The 18,728-nt window shown below is 40.0% G+C and overlaps 1 protein-coding gene across 6 annotated transcripts in view; it reads right to left on the bottom strand.

The window, feature by feature from the left end:
• Positions 1 to 18,728, bottom strand: part of LOC122822958 (PH and SEC7 domain-containing protein 1-like) — a 94,459-nt gene that overhangs the window by 5,982 nt on the left and 69,749 nt on the right. For all 6 annotated transcript variants that reach the window (XM_044102089.1, XM_044102093.1, XM_044102090.1 and 3 more), the window contains 6 exons: positions 14,620 to 14,663; positions 7,371 to 7,564; positions 6,157 to 6,227; positions 4,098 to 4,255; positions 1,002 to 1,146; positions 79 to 222 (listed from right to left, as the gene is read on the bottom strand). In XM_044102089.1, coding sequence (XP_043958024.1) covers positions 79 to 222; positions 1,002 to 1,146; positions 4,098 to 4,255; positions 6,157 to 6,227; positions 7,371 to 7,564; positions 14,620 to 14,663 — 756 coding nt within the window. The remainder of the gene's footprint in view (positions 1 to 78; positions 223 to 1,001; positions 1,147 to 4,097; positions 4,256 to 6,156; positions 6,228 to 7,370; positions 7,565 to 14,619; positions 14,664 to 18,728) is intronic.

The following is an 18,728-nucleotide window of genomic DNA, read 5'->3' as shown; positions in this document are numbered from 1 at the left end:
TCCAAATACGTCTGTAACTTTCCCTTTGAATGCATCGACTCTGTGGCTTTAGGCAGTCCTCTACAGAACATTTCACACCTCAAAGTCCAGATACTCGTCTCGCAGGCGGTACTCTTCCAGCTCCCGGCCTCTGACCTTGCGGTCCGGAGGAAAAGACCTCAGCTCAGCGAGATCAGTGGAGACGGCTCTGATCCGAGCTTCATGGGATCTGATCTGCTCCTCCTGAAAGCGCAGCATCAACACAAAAACATTTACGGCATAACAGCAAACACAACCATCTGATTAATTACATTCTGATAGTCGCTTGCTATTTCTCTTGTTATTTTTTTTAATGACAAAAAAAATTATTCAAGCACCAAATTATGCGAATGTTTAACTTCAGAACAAACTGAATAGGACTTGGATTGTTTATGCACTAAAGTGCAGCACAGCCATAAAAAACGTTTGAAAAATCTCAACCTTTTGTGCTGCTACCACTTTACAGATACAGTATTATAAATGTTTCCAGACATCATCAAAGGTCAACCAACCACCCATCCCCACATTTACAAAATCAAGCACCAAAATCAAAACTTGGTGCTGCTAAACCAAGTTTTAGCAGCACAAACACATAAAAAGTTAATTTATATCAATTTTGTCTGATTTTGTTAATGTGGGGGGAAGGGAAGTGTGATCTCTTGTGACCTTTAGAAACTTTTTTTTATATATCTTAAAAGTTATAACAGCACAAACCAGCAAAAGTGTAGCTCAGTGGACTGACGGTATATTTTGTTTGATTTTGTAAATGTGAACTGGCTGGTTGACCTTTGATGACCTCCGGAGACATTTATTAATAGCAGCAGAACAAACGAAAATTTTTGCTGCACAAACATTTGACGCCAATTTAGCTCAATAAACCTGTGCATAAAGTCACAACATTATGCACTGAAGTTGTTTGTGACGTATAAAGCAGCTAACGAGCTCGACCTGATGGAAATGTCCGATAAAGCAGTTAACGGTACCTCGGACAGTTTGGACATGGTTCCTGGCAGCAGCGGTCGGCTGAACTTCTTCTGGGAGCCGATGGCTGCTGGGAAGGGAGGAGATGAGAACATGGCGGCCACCGTGTTGATACGCGTGATCCAGGACTGCATCTGCTCAGCGTTCCTGTCATGGATAAATCACACAGTACTCATTAAAACTAAATGCTCAGTTTGGGACGACTGCTTCTACTCTTTGGTGTTTTACGCCAGCATCAGCACTTGGCTGGGCTGCAGCATCAAAGGGATTATAAATGGTCAGAAAACGCAGCACCGCTGTTGACAAAGAACTGATTTTGGAGCCAATTAATGCATGAGAGAACAGTTCTACACTAAAAGACCAATTAGGGCCTCGTGAGGAATATCAGCTCGAATCAGACAGCCTCGCTTTAAAATCCCAGAGGAGACGGACAGAAGATGGAAATGGAGAGACAAAGAGAGAGAGAAAGAGAAAGACAGAGATGCAGAGAGGAGTTCAGCTATCTGGGACAAATACAAGCTGCAAACTGGAGCACAGAGCCTGTTCTCCTGGGGCTGAAACATGTGGCCAATCACGCGCCACTTCCTGGATCCTGCTGAGTGCACCTCCACCTTCAGCACACGGGCAATTTAGCATGTGGCCAACAGTAACCTGAGTGCATTCCTATTAGCAACAGATAAGTGCCTCATAAGATCAAATTTCTTGCAACAAATGAAGCTGATCTGAGGCTCGTACGTCAATCAGCCTCATGATCTAAAAGAAAAAAGGAGAAATTATTTACATTCTTGCATTTATTAAGTATTTATAATTTTCTCAGTTGCCTTAAGAAAGTGTTTTTATGATCCAATGTTGATTCTTTAACTTAATCTGAGGAAGAGGAGAAGAGATCCATCTGGCGTCTCAGCAACACAATCACCTCAGTCAGCAGCAGAAAGGACTTTACTTGGTCTGAAATTTTCTCTCAGCTTCTCTAACAGAGAAGATGACCAGATAACCAGAAGGTCTCTTAGAAATCGGCAGATGATCAGACATCAAGTCAAAGTTATCATCATCACTTTGGATTTGAAACCATGTTGGTACAATGAGAAACGAGCTTAAAGAAAGAGACACTGAGGAATCTTGCACAACCTCACACCAAAATAGACAAACTACCATATCCTGCAAACTCTTAGATGGTTGGGAAAGTCTTCTTGATCGACTCCAAGTTTCAATTGGACTCCTCCAATGCTTTGGGGGGAGGAGTCGTCACAAGGGAATCGTCAACCAATCAGAGGCTTTAAAATTTTAATTTAAAATCAACAATCCTTTTTTAAAGGTTTTACTAATTATGGATTAGTTCAAGGTTTTCCAAATTTCTAAACGGGAAAAAATAAGATTAGATTGTTTGAAAATAACTGATGGGACGGGATCTCTGTGTGTGAGAAGCTTTTTTTTTTTGTTTTTGTTTTTTTCTCAGATGACTGGTGTCCAAACATTTTGCCCTGATAAAGTTTAACTACTGGTGGGCTACAAAATTTATGAATTAAAAAAAATGCAAACAATATTTTGCAGATCATGTAAAATATAAAAAGGGTTATGAATTGTTGCCTTATTAAAAGAAAAACAGAACATTTCCACATTTTTTGGGTCATCAGTTGTTTTCTATTATGTTCGTCAAATTCTTCACCGTTCTTGACTTGTGGACAGGGACCAAAAACAATCATTTGAAGGCCCCAACTAGCCCCTGGGCCACAGTTTGGACACTCTTGCATTAGATCTAATCTCCAGCCTTGGGAAGCCATTTTGAGAAGACCTGGAGAAAATCAGTTTTGAAGCTCATAGTTTGAACCTGAAAAGCTTTTCTGCACTTCATTCAACACTTTGGACACAAAGTGTCTTAGCATTTCTAACAGCTTCATGTGTCTAAAGGATTTCTTTGTGGATGAGTCCTGAATGCATCCTGCAGGACCAGCAGCAGCTCCACAAACATCCCACAACAGATTGCTTGACACCCAGCCCCCTCTCACGGATCATCAGGGAGTCTGGGATTACATGAATGATGCTTGGCTCTAACCTGAAAGACCAGATGGTTTATTGCACTCAACCATCTGTGTAGAAGTTGTTGGACGGTGCTTGGAAAACGGTAAAAAAAAAAAAAAAAAATACTTGGCAGATGATACATTTTATTCATCACTGTCAATTCTCTGATATCTGTGCATTAACATCTTTCGATAGCCAGTCATGGTTTTAAACAAGATATGACGGAGAAATAATCTGGGATATCAAAAGGAAACTCATGTTAGCAGTATAAATGATGCAGTAACCACTTACAGAAGAGTCTGTAGTGGCAGCTTGGTAGAAAACATTTAAATCCTGACTGCAGTATTATGGTACATATATACTCATTGACTCCAAACTGCTGTATTTCTCATTAATACAGTGCAATCCATGCTCATTGCAACCCTATTAGAGATTTCCACAAAAGCATACAACTGTATCTATCTTCTATTATTTCACACTGAATCCAACTTTTAACTTGAGCACATTTATCCAGAAATTCCTAAGTTTTAGCTCATGGAGAGAGGAATCTGTGTGGATCGCAGCTCAACACACAGCTCTTCTATTGGATTTGGGTTGATTTACTGTCCAGAGAATCATTTGAGAGTTGATTTGGCCATGTGCTCTGAATCCAAATCTTGTTAAAAGTCCCAGTGATTATGCATTTTTAGCTCCCTGGCAAGGGCTATTTTCATTTGAGTTACAAAGAGGTCATGATGCTAGGTACGCCAACACTGCTCACTGCATGTTTGAAAGAGAAACAGGCCCACAGCATCACAGATCCCACACCTTACTTAACAGTGAGCATGAGGTGCTCTTCAATATATTCAGCCTACAATACATGTTGGTATTTTTCATGGCAGGATGAGAAAAGTTTATTTCCATTTTATCTGAGCGTGTTAACATACCTCAAACTATATTAGGTCAGAAAAAGAAGCCAGTAGCTTGTTTGGGTTTGCGTGTGCAGAGGCTACAGGAGGAAACGGACATTCCTGATAATTTATGTGTTTAGGTTCCTTCCAGCTCACTGAGCAATGAAAACGGGGCGTAACGAGACTCACGGTGCCTGGAAGAGATAAACCCTCCAGTCAGCCGTCCGCAGGTAGAAGACATTGGGTCTCTTGCTGTAGTCTGACGCCTTCATTGCCAGAGAATGATGGATGGACACGGCGTTCTTCAGGTCTTCATCCGACAGCTGCTTATCGGGCCGGTACTCGCCCTGAGATGACAAGGTTCAGCAGGAATTAACATCCAAACCGTCAACAGGGATTCCTCTATCAAGAAAAGAGCCACAATGCTGATTGGTAATAAACTTAAATTATTTGATCAAATTTTATTAAACTTAACTGTTTAGAGAACGAGCTTCAGGGAAACAAGACTTTGGATGTGAATTTTGCCTTAACAAATGAAGAAACTATTGTTTTAGTAGGAATATGTCACAAATTTGGACAACATTTTTAGTTCATGTCTGAAGAAAAGGATTACAACAAATTCAATACAAGAAAGACATAAAAGTTTGATATGTAGAATAAAAATAATTTTCTGGAAATGTTTTAATAACACACGTTTCTTTTGGCCGAGATAAAACCAAACAGGAGATGTTTTTGATTATCGAAGCAGTAAAAAGTGTTTTTAGTAGTTCTTCTGCATGTTTTTCTGCTAATTCTGCAGAGTGTTTACTAAACTAGGGCAACTAAGGTAGAAGGGTTTTAGAAATATTGTAATGGTTTTAGCTTCATTTACTTAACTTCTTCATTTTCCATATAAATGAAAAGAGCTCAGTTGTTTTATGACTTGTAAATGTTAACGATTTTTTTTGTTCTAAAATTTGGAAATACAAATAGATTAAATTAGATTTATTTTGCTTTCAAAATAATACGTGTAAATATTTCTTGTGGCACTAAAATTTTATTTTGTAGTAGTGTAAAGTGGTTTTTTGTATCAAAAAGGTTACTGATACCTGAAATATGGTCTAGCGCATAAACTCCAAACAAAATATAATGACGTTTTTGGTTTTAATGAGACAAAATGTGAAAAAGTTTCAGGCAGTACTCATTATTATTCATCATGTGTACAAACTGGTACATAAAATTAGTTGATAATTTAACTCAAGATTATTTTATTTACTGAGTTTAATTCAATCCAATTGAGTCCAATTCTTTTACCTACTTAATACCTAAATTTCAAATCTCCACTTGGATATTTTTGCTTATTTTAATTGTACGCAGTTCTTTCCTGTCAGTATATATATTTATATTTATCCATAACAACTGGAACGATCGATATTAAAAAAATTATTTTCGCAATTTATCGTCAAATAAACACCGCCCCTTTGATTAACTTCACTCCCTGCCCCTGCTAGGGCGGGGGTGAAATTACCGTAATAACCCAATATTGGCTGGAAAGCGCAACGTCTCCCCTTTCAGAAACCGTTGGAATTTTTCAGACAGCGCAACGTGTGGCGGAATTACGGTACTGCAAATGTGGCTGGATCGTCGCTAATACGTCCGGTCTGGAAGGGCTAACTCAGGACTAAATAAGTCATAATGTCATTTCTTCTGACGTTATTAATTTAAAGTGATAATCAGCTGGCATTTATTTTTAATTTGATTGGAAACGATTAGTGACATTATGCAATGGTTGGTGTTTCTGGACACCAAAGCCCTGAGCAGGTGCCGTTTTTCTTTCCGTTTGGGAGCAGCAACAGCAGCAGCAGCAGCAGCAGCAGCAGCAGGCTGTTCTGCTGACAGAGGTCGCCTGTTTCTGGAGCCAGACTCTTCGCTCCGTATGGGTCTCTGCTTGCTGCCAGGACCCGGCGGCAGGGCCCGTTATGCCATAAGACATAAAGAAGAAGCGCTAATCTAAAACCAGCTAGTTCCTGATGTATGTTCGTTTTGTTTTTTTCTCTTCACCTTCTGTTATAAATCTGCTGCTCCTGGAATGAAAGTCTAACAGGAAGCTTATGGCGATGCAGTCAAGCGCTTCTTAACAGGATGAATAATGCATATCAATCAGTGGCTGGTCCAAACTGCGTCTCATTGTATCTTGTCAGGCTATTTACATGAAATGAGGGGAAAATATCCAGAGTTCACACTGTTTATGCTGATGTAAGAGCCTTACTTTTTGTAGATACAGAATTAGCCCTTTCAGGATGGCGTAGAAAGTCTTCCAGCCTCTCTTCCCTCTCGGTGCTTGAACGATAAACATGTTAAAACGTTGCTAAATAACACAGACGTAAGGGCAAAAGCAGATGTTAATTAAAGCTCAGTTACTTTGAGAATCAAAAATCTGCATATTAAAACGTTAGACATGCAGAAGTATTCACACTCTTTGCACCATTTCATGTAAATTCACATACATTTTAATGTATTTTGTTGTGGTTTTATGTGACAAATTAACACACAGCAGTGATTGTGAGGTAAATGGAAATCTAACAATAAATACTTTCCCCTTCCCTGCCAAAGAAAAGCAACCCCACAGCATAATACTGCCTCCGCCATGTTTCAAGGTGGTGTCTTTTTAGCTTTCCTTAATCGGCGGCTGGATGGAAAAAGCTGTTGCTGAACTAGAGTTAATTCAGTGCTGCATCCTAGGTGCACAGAGGAGAGTTAGTTGTACTTCCTTCCTCTCAGCGTCTGTTGGACTTTAACATCACTGCTGCCAGCAAACTCAATAAGATTTTACATCCCAGTTGTTTTTCTCAGTTAAAATAACATTACTGCTATTTTCGCACTCCAGTTGTTTTCACAGTTTTTCCACTTCTAGTAAATAATTTGTTGTTTTTAATGCACATAAATTTCTACAATTCAACTTCTAATTTTTTCTTCTCTAAATTAACTTTCTCCGCTTCACATTGCTTTTAATCTGAACATGCTATTTTTAATAAATGCACAAAATTACTTTTTCTGTGTTGAACATTTACATTTTTTATTCTTATTTCTATATGTTTGGCCTTTGTGTGAATCTGTAGGTTTCTTCTTACTTTAACCTGGTGATGTCACACCTGAGTTTGTCCACTGTGGGGTTAATAGAGGATGTTTTATTTTTTGTGTGTGTGTCAGAGGTGAGCAGGATCAGTATACGTGCACAGAATATTTTTAAGATTTTTTATTTTTTTTTATGATTAAAAACATAATTTTCTTCACTTTTTCTGCTAAAATGAATCCAAATAAAAATAAATTAAAGCTTGTGACAAAGTGAAAAAGTTCAAAGATCATGAATACCTCTGTAAGTGTATAACCTAAAAAACATTTGAAACACTAAAAACGACAACCAGCATTTAGTTAAGTAAAGGAAGTTTTGATGAAAAATTTGATGAACTGTCCGTCTCGTACTTCTCTTTCCGTCTGAGTCAGCATGGACTTTCCGCACCAGGAATCCGTTCTTGTACAGCAGCATTCCCGTTGGCTCCGTCCTGTCCGACAGGGGCTTCCTGCTGCTGCCCACCCTCTTCATGGGCCTGGAGGCGTCGGAGTCCAGGGGGTTGTCGCCAAGCTCTGAAAATGACTTCCGCAGCTCTTCCTCATCTCTATGGAGACAAAGTATAAAAAAACTAAATAAAAAAACCCCCACAGACTCCATGGTGATCAACACTTACGTGTCCTGCCTCATTAGCAATAAACACATCATCACTCATCCTGTCCTTTCTGTCGTGCACTGTGTGCTTGTTACACCAGGACATGAGATTTCACATGAGTCAAATCACCGGTCGCTGCTGCTGTCTCAGCCGAGCTTCAGCTCTTCAAGGCGCTTACAAATGCGACGCATCAGCAACGGAAAGAACAGGAGCTGCCTTCAAAGCTTTCAGTGAGTTTTCCTCTCCTGCTCTTTGAAACTCAGGCCGGTCTTCAGGATCAAAAAAGGCAGAGTGACACCTTCCTTCTTTTCCTGGCTTTGAGGCAGAAAACAGACTTATTTACCCAGAAGACCAGATCCTGACACATCACTCTTCCTTTTCCTCGCTGGATCTTCAAACTCTCTGAACGGGTTACAAATTTCTTACAGTTTTTGTTTTTGGAAGTTTTGACAAATTATTTTGAAATTTATTCCAAATGCTTTCAATTTTATGCTTTTACTCATCTTGTAGAGCAATTTCTAAAGAATATATATTACAATATAACATTTCAACGTTACTGAGATCATCTTTCATCAGTCTGGTAGGAAACTTCACTGTCACAGAAAAACCCAGGAACCACCAAGGCTATCATCAAGCAGCTAGAACACCAGTAACACCAGTAACAACCAGTTGCTGTCAACAGTGAAGTGAGTTGAACTTCCACATGACGGGTGATACAGAGCAAGAAAGAAGCCACTCCTTCGAACTGTCACTGACCTTTGCAGCAGCAGTTCAAAAGCCCAGCTCAGAAAGGGTTTATGTTCATTTAGTTCTGAACAATAAATCAGTAAAATTCTGATTTTATTGCAGTAACACAATATTTTGGTTCCATTTTTGTTGATTATTAGCCTGCACTAAGACTCAATAATTACCTATTTCCAGTTTTCTGGCAAATACCATCAGATTGTTTCTTAAAATTTCCTGGGTCAGCAGTAGAGTAACAGCCCCACAGCATCACAGATCCTCCACCGTACATCCACACAGGGCCTAAAGTTGGCTTTCACTTTTTGCCAACAGACCGTTTTTTGCTAAAACTTTCAACCTAACTGCCTTTTGTTTCAAAGACACAGAAAAATAATGATCCAGCATCGCCTTCATTGATTGATGAAGGTGATCAGCATAAATATAAATCAATGTCAAAACCACAGCATTTATTGAACGATATTAGGGTTTTGTCCTTTAGAAAATGTCAGAAGAAAAACAATCGGGAGAACCAAATAATTGTCCGTACTCCATAAAATGTTTCCACACTTGTCATCACCTCAACTTCATACTTTTCAAGGCAGCATAGGAGCCGTGCATTAAGATATTTCTATTCTCTGAAAGTTGCAACAAGGGCAATAAGCTCAGGAAAGTCAGGAAGAAAGTTTTAAATGATACAGTCCTTAAAACGGTACCCTGAAATGCTGAGTAGACCAATTAAGGTTTTTGGAAAAACATCTTCAGGCCACCTCAACTTTTGATTTCTGCTCTTTAATTAAATAATATATCAGGTTATTTTACAAATCTAGGAGACACTCTGACATGCATGATGCAACAGCTGTGATAATCCCTTTCTCCTCTAAATAATCTCCCACGTTGCTCTGTATCTTTTTAAAGGGATTTGTCTCATTAGCCGATGATAGATGCTTTAAAGCAACAACAATCAGGAGCCTCTCTCCGCACCCGCCTGGCGAGGAAACATGGCAGTTCCAGTTGTTACCTCACCGGGTGGCACCCCTGCAAAGGTTCAACCCAAAAATAGAAAACACCCCCCTTGAGACCACGCTATGAGTAACCAACAGTACATAACAGCAGTTAACCCCCATGCAGGACCGAGAGAGAGAGAGAGAGAGGCAGAGAGGCAGAGACCGAGCCAATGAGCATCTAGCCTGTTGCCTGGTAACTGCCGGCCTTTCCTGAATCTGTCCGTCTCCACGCAGACGAAAAGTGGAGAGAGGATGAAGAAGTGACAGAAGAGAAGCAGAGACAGGGGCAAGAAGAAGACAAAAGCTCAGTGTTGTCAGATGGCAAAACGTTAGCGGTGTGAGTGAATAAACACGAGACGGAAAAATTAAATTAAGAAAGACGGAGTTGAAGGAAAAGGAGTGGGAAAAGCAAACTGAAAGGAATCAAACATTTATATTTTTACAACAAAAAATAGGTTATCTTAGTAATAAAAACAAAATAACAAAAGGGTAAAGGATTTAGAGGAGAGGTAGTGTAGAAAAAAATTCGAGGGCAAAAAAAAAATGATCTGAGCTAAGGTTTTAAAATCATTAAAAAAAAATAAATAAATAATAAAAAAAACCCACCCTGAAAGTTAGGAGAGATGATGTAGAGCAAATGTCAAAGTACAAAATAAAAATAGATAAATATATGTAAAGCACACACAAAAAAAGACAGCATGCTGCTGTACGGGAAAACAGGTTAAAACAAATGCATTCTGGGTAATCTGTGCTGCTTTGGTTGCCAGGGGAAACAGATTGGCTGCGTTTTACCTGTGACGCTGAGTCAGTGGACCAAATGACAGAAGCACTCAAAACACAGTCAAGTGAAAGAGGACAGTAATTCATTCACACGCGCTCTGCTGTACGCTGCAGCCTCTCTTCATTCATGGCTTTAATTCAGCCAGAGGGCGACCTCTCTCTAACAAAACAACACAAAACCTAGAAGATGCTCATTCAGTTCTTCAAAACTAGTTCATTTTAAAAATAAAATGACAACCGTTAGACCTTTGTTTCACATCCTTACAAGATATAAAAGTAACTTTGTAAAAGAAGAAGAAATCTGGCTCAGGCCAGTCGGTCTTTGTCAGGATACACACGGGATTTTAAAAATAAATAAATCTCAGAACTGTTTAAATTTGACATCAAATCACCCTCATAGTTTATAGATGTCAAAAAAGGTTTCACAGTGGCCAGAGTTCCTGGTAAATCACAGCACGGCCCCTCCCTCAACAGGGTGCCTGCAACCTTCAGCTGCTTACAAGACAGAAATGTTCTTTGTTTCTTTGGTTCCAAAAACAACACAGCACCTCAAAAAAACCACTATGCAGATTAAGTCTGAATATCTCTGAAATCACCACCAAGTCGGACCTTGAAGCAGGCGGACTACAGCAGCAGATGACCACGCCAGCCCAGGTCTTACAGCGAAGACCAGGAAACTGAGACTGCAGCCCACACAAGCAACAGCCAACACTGGGCAATAAAAACGCTCCCTGGTGTCGTGAGGATCGATTTCAGCTGTGACATTCAGACGGCAGGTTCAGAATGTGCAGAAACAAGAAAACAAGGATCCATCCTGCCTCGAATCAACAGTTCAGGCCGGTGGTGCTGCTTTGTTGAACACTTGAGCAAATAAGGCTGATTTTGGTTTTCTGGTTATTAGCTGGATTGTGTTTCTGTCTGTTTTCCAGCCACATCAGTGTCCCCTAACGAACAGTGGACAGATGCATTATCATCTGGAAAAATCCTCATCATACTTTTGATGGATGGAATGAGAGAAGTGTCTGAAAGGTTAATGTTCTCCTGTGCAGGTCCTGTAGACGTGCTGCCTGTCGTCTGTCTGAACCAGCCCACATAACCAACCACTGCCTGCTTTGGACAGACTGACAGAAGCACAGAAAATGGAGCTAGCATACCAACACTAAAGATACTCCACAGAAGAAGCTATAACACAAACAGCTCTTTGAGAAGTTTGAGTACGAAAACTTCACTTTTCAATTTTTGAGTTGCTTTTTTTTTTTTTTTTGTTAAAGACGTGGAAGGCTGGAGGGTTTTAATGTAAGCATTTTCCAAATAAAACATTTTTCCAAGTGAAAAGTTTGATGTGTTACACATTCGCCATGAAATGTTGGTCTCATCTGGTCGGAGTCTTCCACATGTAGCTGCTTGGCACGACTGCAGCTGTGTCGTCCTCTTTCCATTTTTACATGACACATTAAACAGAAACGTTCAAAGCCTTGAGATCTTGTTTTATGAACTTCTTACTCTGGTTTCTCCCTAATTTGTCTGCTATGTTCCTTGGTCTTCGTCATCCTGTTTGCTCCCTAATAAACCTCTGAGGCCTTCACAGAACAGCCTGGTTTACTCTATTTACGAATGAGTAAAGACTGCAATACATTTTCCTTTGGCGTATCATTACATTAGCCAGAACTTTTTCCTTCAACTAAATATAATTTGTGACAATTTTGTGTTAGGCTTTCACATAAAATACCAACAACATGGTTGTGGTTGAAACATGACAAAATGTGGTGAAGTTTAAATTTTACCACATTTCTTGCCTAAAATGCAACAGCTGCTTTCCTCATTGGTAGTAAACGATGCATCTACAGCTAATTAGCAGCTAATTAGCTAATTACAGCTAGTTAGGTCTGTTTCCCATTGGGTCTGTCAACCCGTCTCTCTCAATTGACCATAGGTAGGAGTGTGTCCATGGTTGTGTCCTGACACAATGACACCGGCTTTTCCTCATCATACGCAGACTTTTCTCCATCCAGAACTCTGCATCCACCTGTATCTTGACTTGTTGCGTCTCGGTTTCAGAGCTCGCTGCCGGCCCTCCTCCCCCGCTCCTGAACGAGTGTGCAGCGTAAGCATCTGTGCTGCATGTGTGCGCGAAGGAAGAACATGGGGGCGAATCCAAGCGCTCTGCTGACAGTGACCGTGCGTGTGTGTAGTTCCCTGTGTGGGTGTGAAATTACATCGTTCGCATTGGAGCTTCGAAAGCAAAAAGCACAAAGACACACCTGTAATAAGACGCCAGACTTCAGATACCGTTTGTGATCATATAATCCGAGTTAACAGTTTGTTTCTGTGCATGAGTATCCCACCACCATCACACTTCTTGTTATCTAAGCCTCAAGCTGGAAGTAAATCAGTAAATTGATGCTTTGGGGATCTATAAATACAGTGAGATTGAATGAATGCTGACCTTTAGCAGGATCAGGAGCACGAACAAACTGATGCGCACCAGGAGAAAAGCGAGCAGCACACGTGGAGATATTCCATCATAAGTTTCATTGTAAACTATGGATAAAGATGCGAGCAGGATGGGGAAGTGACATCGTGAGAGAGTTTCAAAGCTCCACCACTAAAAGACTTTACAGCTGTTATTATGTCTGCATCGCTTTATCTGCGACGGCTCGTGTTTGGAGGTGAATTCTCCTTCGCTTGCTAATGTTTACGCATCTAAAACTGACATCCTCTCCGTCCCCCTGTGGCCTGTTATGCAGCTGCAGTTTAAATAGCAGTTTGTATGTAAGCAGCGAGGTTTGGACCGGAGAGCCAGGGCTCTGGCCGGATCCGTTCCTCTGTCCACTCTTATCCCACAGCTCCAGGAGAGCCGCTGCCGAGGCTATTTTTGGAGCGGCAGTGGGAGGCTGTGGTCACACCTCTGTACGGGATGCAGGTGGACTGCTGCATGAGATGAAGTTTCTCTTGCTCCGTTTGGTATTTTGATGCGTTTCAAAGGCAGACACACACACACACACACGCACACCCACACACGCACACACACACACACACACACACACACACACACACACACACACACACACACACACACACACACACACACACACACACACACACACACACACACACACACACACACGCACGCGCACACACGCCCACACACACACACACACACGCTCAAGCACGCTCATGTAAACTCACCACATGAGTTTGTCATGCGGCCCATTGATCTGTTGCTGAGTGCGAGAACACAGGGAGGAAAAAGAGATGCGGTAGCTATGGAGTCGTAGCCATGGTGCCGTAACTATGGCAACAGAGCTTGGAAAGCTAGTGACTTAATTGGCATCTCCAAGGTGCTCTGATCTGTGGAGCTGAGCTCCAGAATAGCAACAATCCACACACTGATGTATCCCTCACATGTCAGACAACAAACACGTCACTATTAGATGCAAACAAGTTATTCAATACCCCCTGTTGTCTCCCCTGAGCGCCAGTGTGCGTGTGTGTGTGTTGGTGTAGAACACAAGGAAACTAGATACAACACAACTAGATACAGGCCCACTGCAATAAATTACAATACCATCAAAACTATTTCTGTAACTCGATTCAAGAACAGAGTTTTACATCGTTAATTTATTCATTACACACTGAGTGATATATTTGTAATGTTGATTTCTGTTGATTTTGGTGGTTATGTCTTCAAAATAATGAAGACCCAACGTTAAATTATTCAATAATTAAAAATAAAGAATAATAATTGTGGACCTAAATCATTTTGTTGTACCCTGGAGTTTCTTCTCTGCAGGCTGCCGGTCAGACTCAGCTCTTCACTGGACTCAACCATCTGAGTCGAAGCACGGATTCATGCATAAGTGTCAGTTCCACAGCACTGGAGTTGAAGACCTCTGATTTACAGAAACTTAGAGAAAGAATGGCTACAATATCGGTCTTTGATTGGACAGTTTGCCTGTAATTAAAGCATGAGTTCTGAAAATCAATAGAATTGATAAGCTGAACAAAACAGACTTTAGGCTAGAAATAAAACAAAGACTTATATACCAACACCAACAGGTGACATGTCACCCCAATTTACTGCAGAGGGTGGAATCTTGAGATTGAACTTTGAACCTTTATGTCCTAATGAAATAAAAACTTCAGGATACATCTGTGGTGTAGTGGCTCTGAAAACATCTTTTTCAATCAAACCTTTTCCTTCCAGTTAACTTTCTGCAAGTATGCTGAGCTACAGCAATGACCTGTTAAAATGGCCAAAGCATTTCTGCATTAAAATCCTTTTTTTTAAATTCCTGCTCAGTAATATTCTCCTGTGAGTTACTAAACGTTGGGTTTTTATTAGCTACCAGCCATAAATGTCAAAAATTAACAAATAAAGAATAAATAAACATTTCAAATTGAATTTCTGAAATAAGCCAACTTTGACTGATGTGTTTTACTGAGGTGCGCCTGTGTAATGCTGATGACGATTTGCATCAATCAGTCGAAATTACTCACTGCGTCCACTGCAGCTTCCGATTCTTGATTGAGTTGTAGAGAGCCTGCAGGGGAAAAGAAAACAGAAATCACATTTTCAGGTCTGAGCAGAGCCAAGATTTGATCAGGTGTAGGAGGGAACATTAACGCAGGTTTATTGTGGCTTTCTGAGAAAGACACGTCATAAACCAGGACGCTTCAGTCCAAGAACCATTTTTGTGCTGCTCAGCGTCCGCCCCTGTTTCCAGAGTCAAACTCATTTTGGTTTGCTGAGCGACTCGTCAATCACCAAATGAGCCAGAGCATCAACAAGCCTGGAGCACGTCTTGGACCAGATATAAATAATTTAGATTTGCATCAACCGCCACAGATCTAAATCTAATGGAGCAAGTTCTAACTGTGGGATTTAGATCACCAGGTTGACCAGCAGAGTTAAATTTAATTCTGTTTTCCTTATTTTCTAATTTCCTAATATTTTCTTTCAAAGCAATCATTCAACAGCCCTTCAGGTTGGAGGTTTTTCTAAATCTTCCTCTGGAAATTGGCTGATTTTAAGCCAAATTTCAGTGGAGTACTTGATCATTTTTGGATATTCTTGGTGATTTAGAACCATAATTCTGACTTACGACACATTCACACATCAGATGCCTGTAAGAAAAACTGAAAGAATGAACTAATGTTGTTTTAGCATGAAACTAAGCAAAAAAACACATTCTATTATTTTTTTTTCTCAGCATCTTATCACTGAGACAAATTAAGGAAATGCTCCATAATTTCCTTAATTTAAATTAAGGAGAGAACATTTTGACTGACAGAAAACATTATAAAGCCACATCATAAACCTCAAATGTCTGATAGAGAAACATTTGATCCAGAAGATCAGATGAGCAGCAGAGAATCACAGCTCTGATCTACAAATCTAGCAAGAAGAAAGCCATAAAAAAAACGTAAAGTACAAAAAAGCTTATGGGTCATGGATAGTTTTGAAAGGCAACACGATTACATCTTTTAAGTCAGTTTCAAAACAATAAAACACGGTTTGGAAAAGTCACAAGCAACCTCTGAGTCTGCTTTCTGCTTCAGTTTTTCTCCAAATCCTGTATAAAACGTTTCGTTTTTCTTAATGATCATTTCCGCTCTCTAAGGAAGCCACTCCTTTCCTTTCATTAGCATCAACAATAAATAAAGTAAACCAGCAATGTAGCAGAGCTCAGGGGATAAGGCAGGGTTTAATGGTGCTGCAGGAATCCCAGCTTCAGCTTCCTTTAGATCTGCAGGGACAGGTGAGACATTTAGACACTTTTCCTTCCACAGCTCACATTGACATTGGCCTGAGTCAGCTAAATGTCATTTAACAAATCCGTTTTCACAGCCAATCTCCAGCAGAGGGATGAGAGGACGCAGGACAGCGGGGAACCATCAGGGGTGCAGCGATCGAGGCCGACGCAGCTGATGGACGGATGTGACAGATGAAGTGATGTAAAAGACACTTACAAGCTGCTCATCGCTTCCTGGTTTAGCTTTGACACTCTTCCTGACTCCACACTGGGAGAGAAATTAAAGTAACCATGTCGGGTTTGGGAGCCGCTGCTGGTTCTCGATGCTGTCAGCCTTTTGAGAATAATTTTACCCTATCGTGACTTTTAGTCAAATGAAACAGGATTCATCGCAGGGTTTGACTCCAAGCATTTTGCTTTGAAACTGGGCCTAATCAGAGACCGATCCAGAGAATGATGAATATTAATGCTCACCCAGGGTGGCTCATTACAGACTCAGCTCTGTTTCATCGTCTTTGCTGTAAAATCGCAGCTCTGCGGCCTGCTTCACAGAACCAGGGAAGAGATTCCAGAAAACTAAACTAAACTCCTCCCAACATCAAATCTTGTTGATGGTAAACCAGTGACATACTAGCACTTGTTGTGCACAGCTCAGGAAACTTATAAACTTTAAAAGATCAGATGTGTTTCTGATTTTAATATTACTTTAATAAAGATCGTTTGGTTTTGGAGGAGAGTAGGTACATCTCTTTGCCTGGGGTTAGCTTCTGCAGAGAAGCAGTTTCTGAAGATGATTTTAGTTAAGAGTTATTACAATATTTGTTTCAATGGAATAGGAGAATGCAGGTACAAAAAAACAACATTAAACATGTTCTCTCAATGTCTGACAATAAAATCAAACTGAACTTTTCCTGCTTTAAGTGAGCTGGGTTTACAAAAATCCCAGCCACCATCTATAGTCACTTGTCCTTGCAAGGTCATTGGGGGGCTGGCGCCCATTTCCAGCAGTCATTGTGCAAAAGGAGGGGTAAAACCTGAGCAGATCGCCTGTCCATCACAGAGCAATAAAACACATGGGGCAGAGAACCAGCACGAACACTCAACATCCAGAACATCCTCCTTCCTGCAAAGCAACAGACGCTACCAACATCATCATCGTGCCAACATTAGTTTGCTTCACCAAAGCAATCTCTTAATAACGTCATTCAGATACTGTCTGCATTGACAAAGGCTCACCTCAGCATTCTGAATGCTTGGAGTCACTCCAACTAACTTTGTGACCGCTTGGGGCGCTCAGATAGCATTTAGCTTTTACTCACAGATAGTAAGTTAATCCTTCAATATAGAAAAAATGAAACAAGGTAATAAAATGTCAAATATACTTGTGTGATGTCGGTTCCAATTCACAACAAACCATAACAAACAACAAGACCTGCCAGGACTCTAAGTCCCACAACATGTGGTTAAGTTTCTAATGTTAAGAAGGATATAACATGATGTTTCATACCACACAGGTAGGAAACAGCATAATAACAGCTATATTGATAAAAGGTTAACAATTAACAAATATTGATTCATCAGTCAATACATCAACACTCTGATAAAACTAAGATCAAAAATAAAAGTAGCCAATTTCTGACTTTAAGAAATTGTTACTGTTGTTAATCTACAGATCATAACTCCAGTCATCAAGGACCGCAGGTTTTCTGTTGCTTTGCTTAAAACACTCCTGAATAATTAAATGGGACATTAACAGATGCACTGAAGCAGGAACACAACAGCCTTCACAACAATAAGGTCCGATTGAGGTAGTTTACGCTCACTGATGAACAGTGACAAAGAACCGGAGTACAATCTAAAACACCCAATGATGTCACAATGACTTACAAATTTGGGCCGAAAGGAAAGACCGGTAGATGTATTAACATAGATTTCGCCACGATTGATGAGAACAGATCGACACCAACCATGTGGTAAATCAAATCCAAGATCGTTGGTTCTTATCGATACTTACAGACGAAATGTTGTGATCTTCAGTGCTTTGGTTTAATTAGGCCCGTCACAATAACTAATGTTTCTGGACGATAAATTGTCCCAGAAGTTATTGCAGTAAATGATAATGTTGTTTTGAGACAATTTGTCAGTAATGTAATGACAATAATGCAAGAACACATTCTCAAATATCAATAAACTTTAAATTCTAAAGAACATTTAAAACTGGAACAGGGACACATTTTAAATGTCCACAATAAATTAACAAATCAACAGAAATAACTCATAAAATGAATTATAAAGTCTCTGGAAACAAAATTACCTTTCAGAAAAGGTTTAGTTGAGACCAAAACTCCAGTCTGAAGACTTTTGGGTAGAAAGAGAGAAACAATAAATCATAAAATTGGAAATGATTGAGTTTGTTCTAATTTATCATGCGATTTATTGATCTACTGATTATTGTGACAGGCTTAGGCTTAATTTAAAATGTGCTCTTTTTTGGTAAATGTTAACACAACTATTTCTGAATGGCTGTTATCACCTATGGATGTTTTATGACAATTTAAATTACACCGATACATTAATATATATGCCTATAATAAGAATAACCTCTACTGTCTTACCTTTCAGTTCTCAACAGAACAAAAGTAACAATTTTATAACTAGGAAGGACTGAAAAAGTGGATTAAAGGAAGTTTATAACAACCATAGCTTTGTTAAAGATCCAGTTGCAGCTCTCTGGCATTAGCGTGATTAACATGCTCAACACCCAGAAGGAATGATACAATTTGGGCAAAACCTGATTCACACGCAGACCAGAACATGCAAGGAGATGATTTTAGGTGTAGGTCCGTCACCGAG

Source organism: Gambusia affinis, linkage group LG20 (genome assembly GCF_019740435.1).
Source record: "Gambusia affinis linkage group LG20, SWU_Gaff_1.0, whole genome shotgun sequence".
Lineage (NCBI taxonomy): Eukaryota > Metazoa > Chordata > Actinopteri > Cyprinodontiformes > Poeciliidae > Gambusia > Gambusia affinis.
This window is presented reverse-complemented; position numbering and strand designations above follow the sequence as displayed.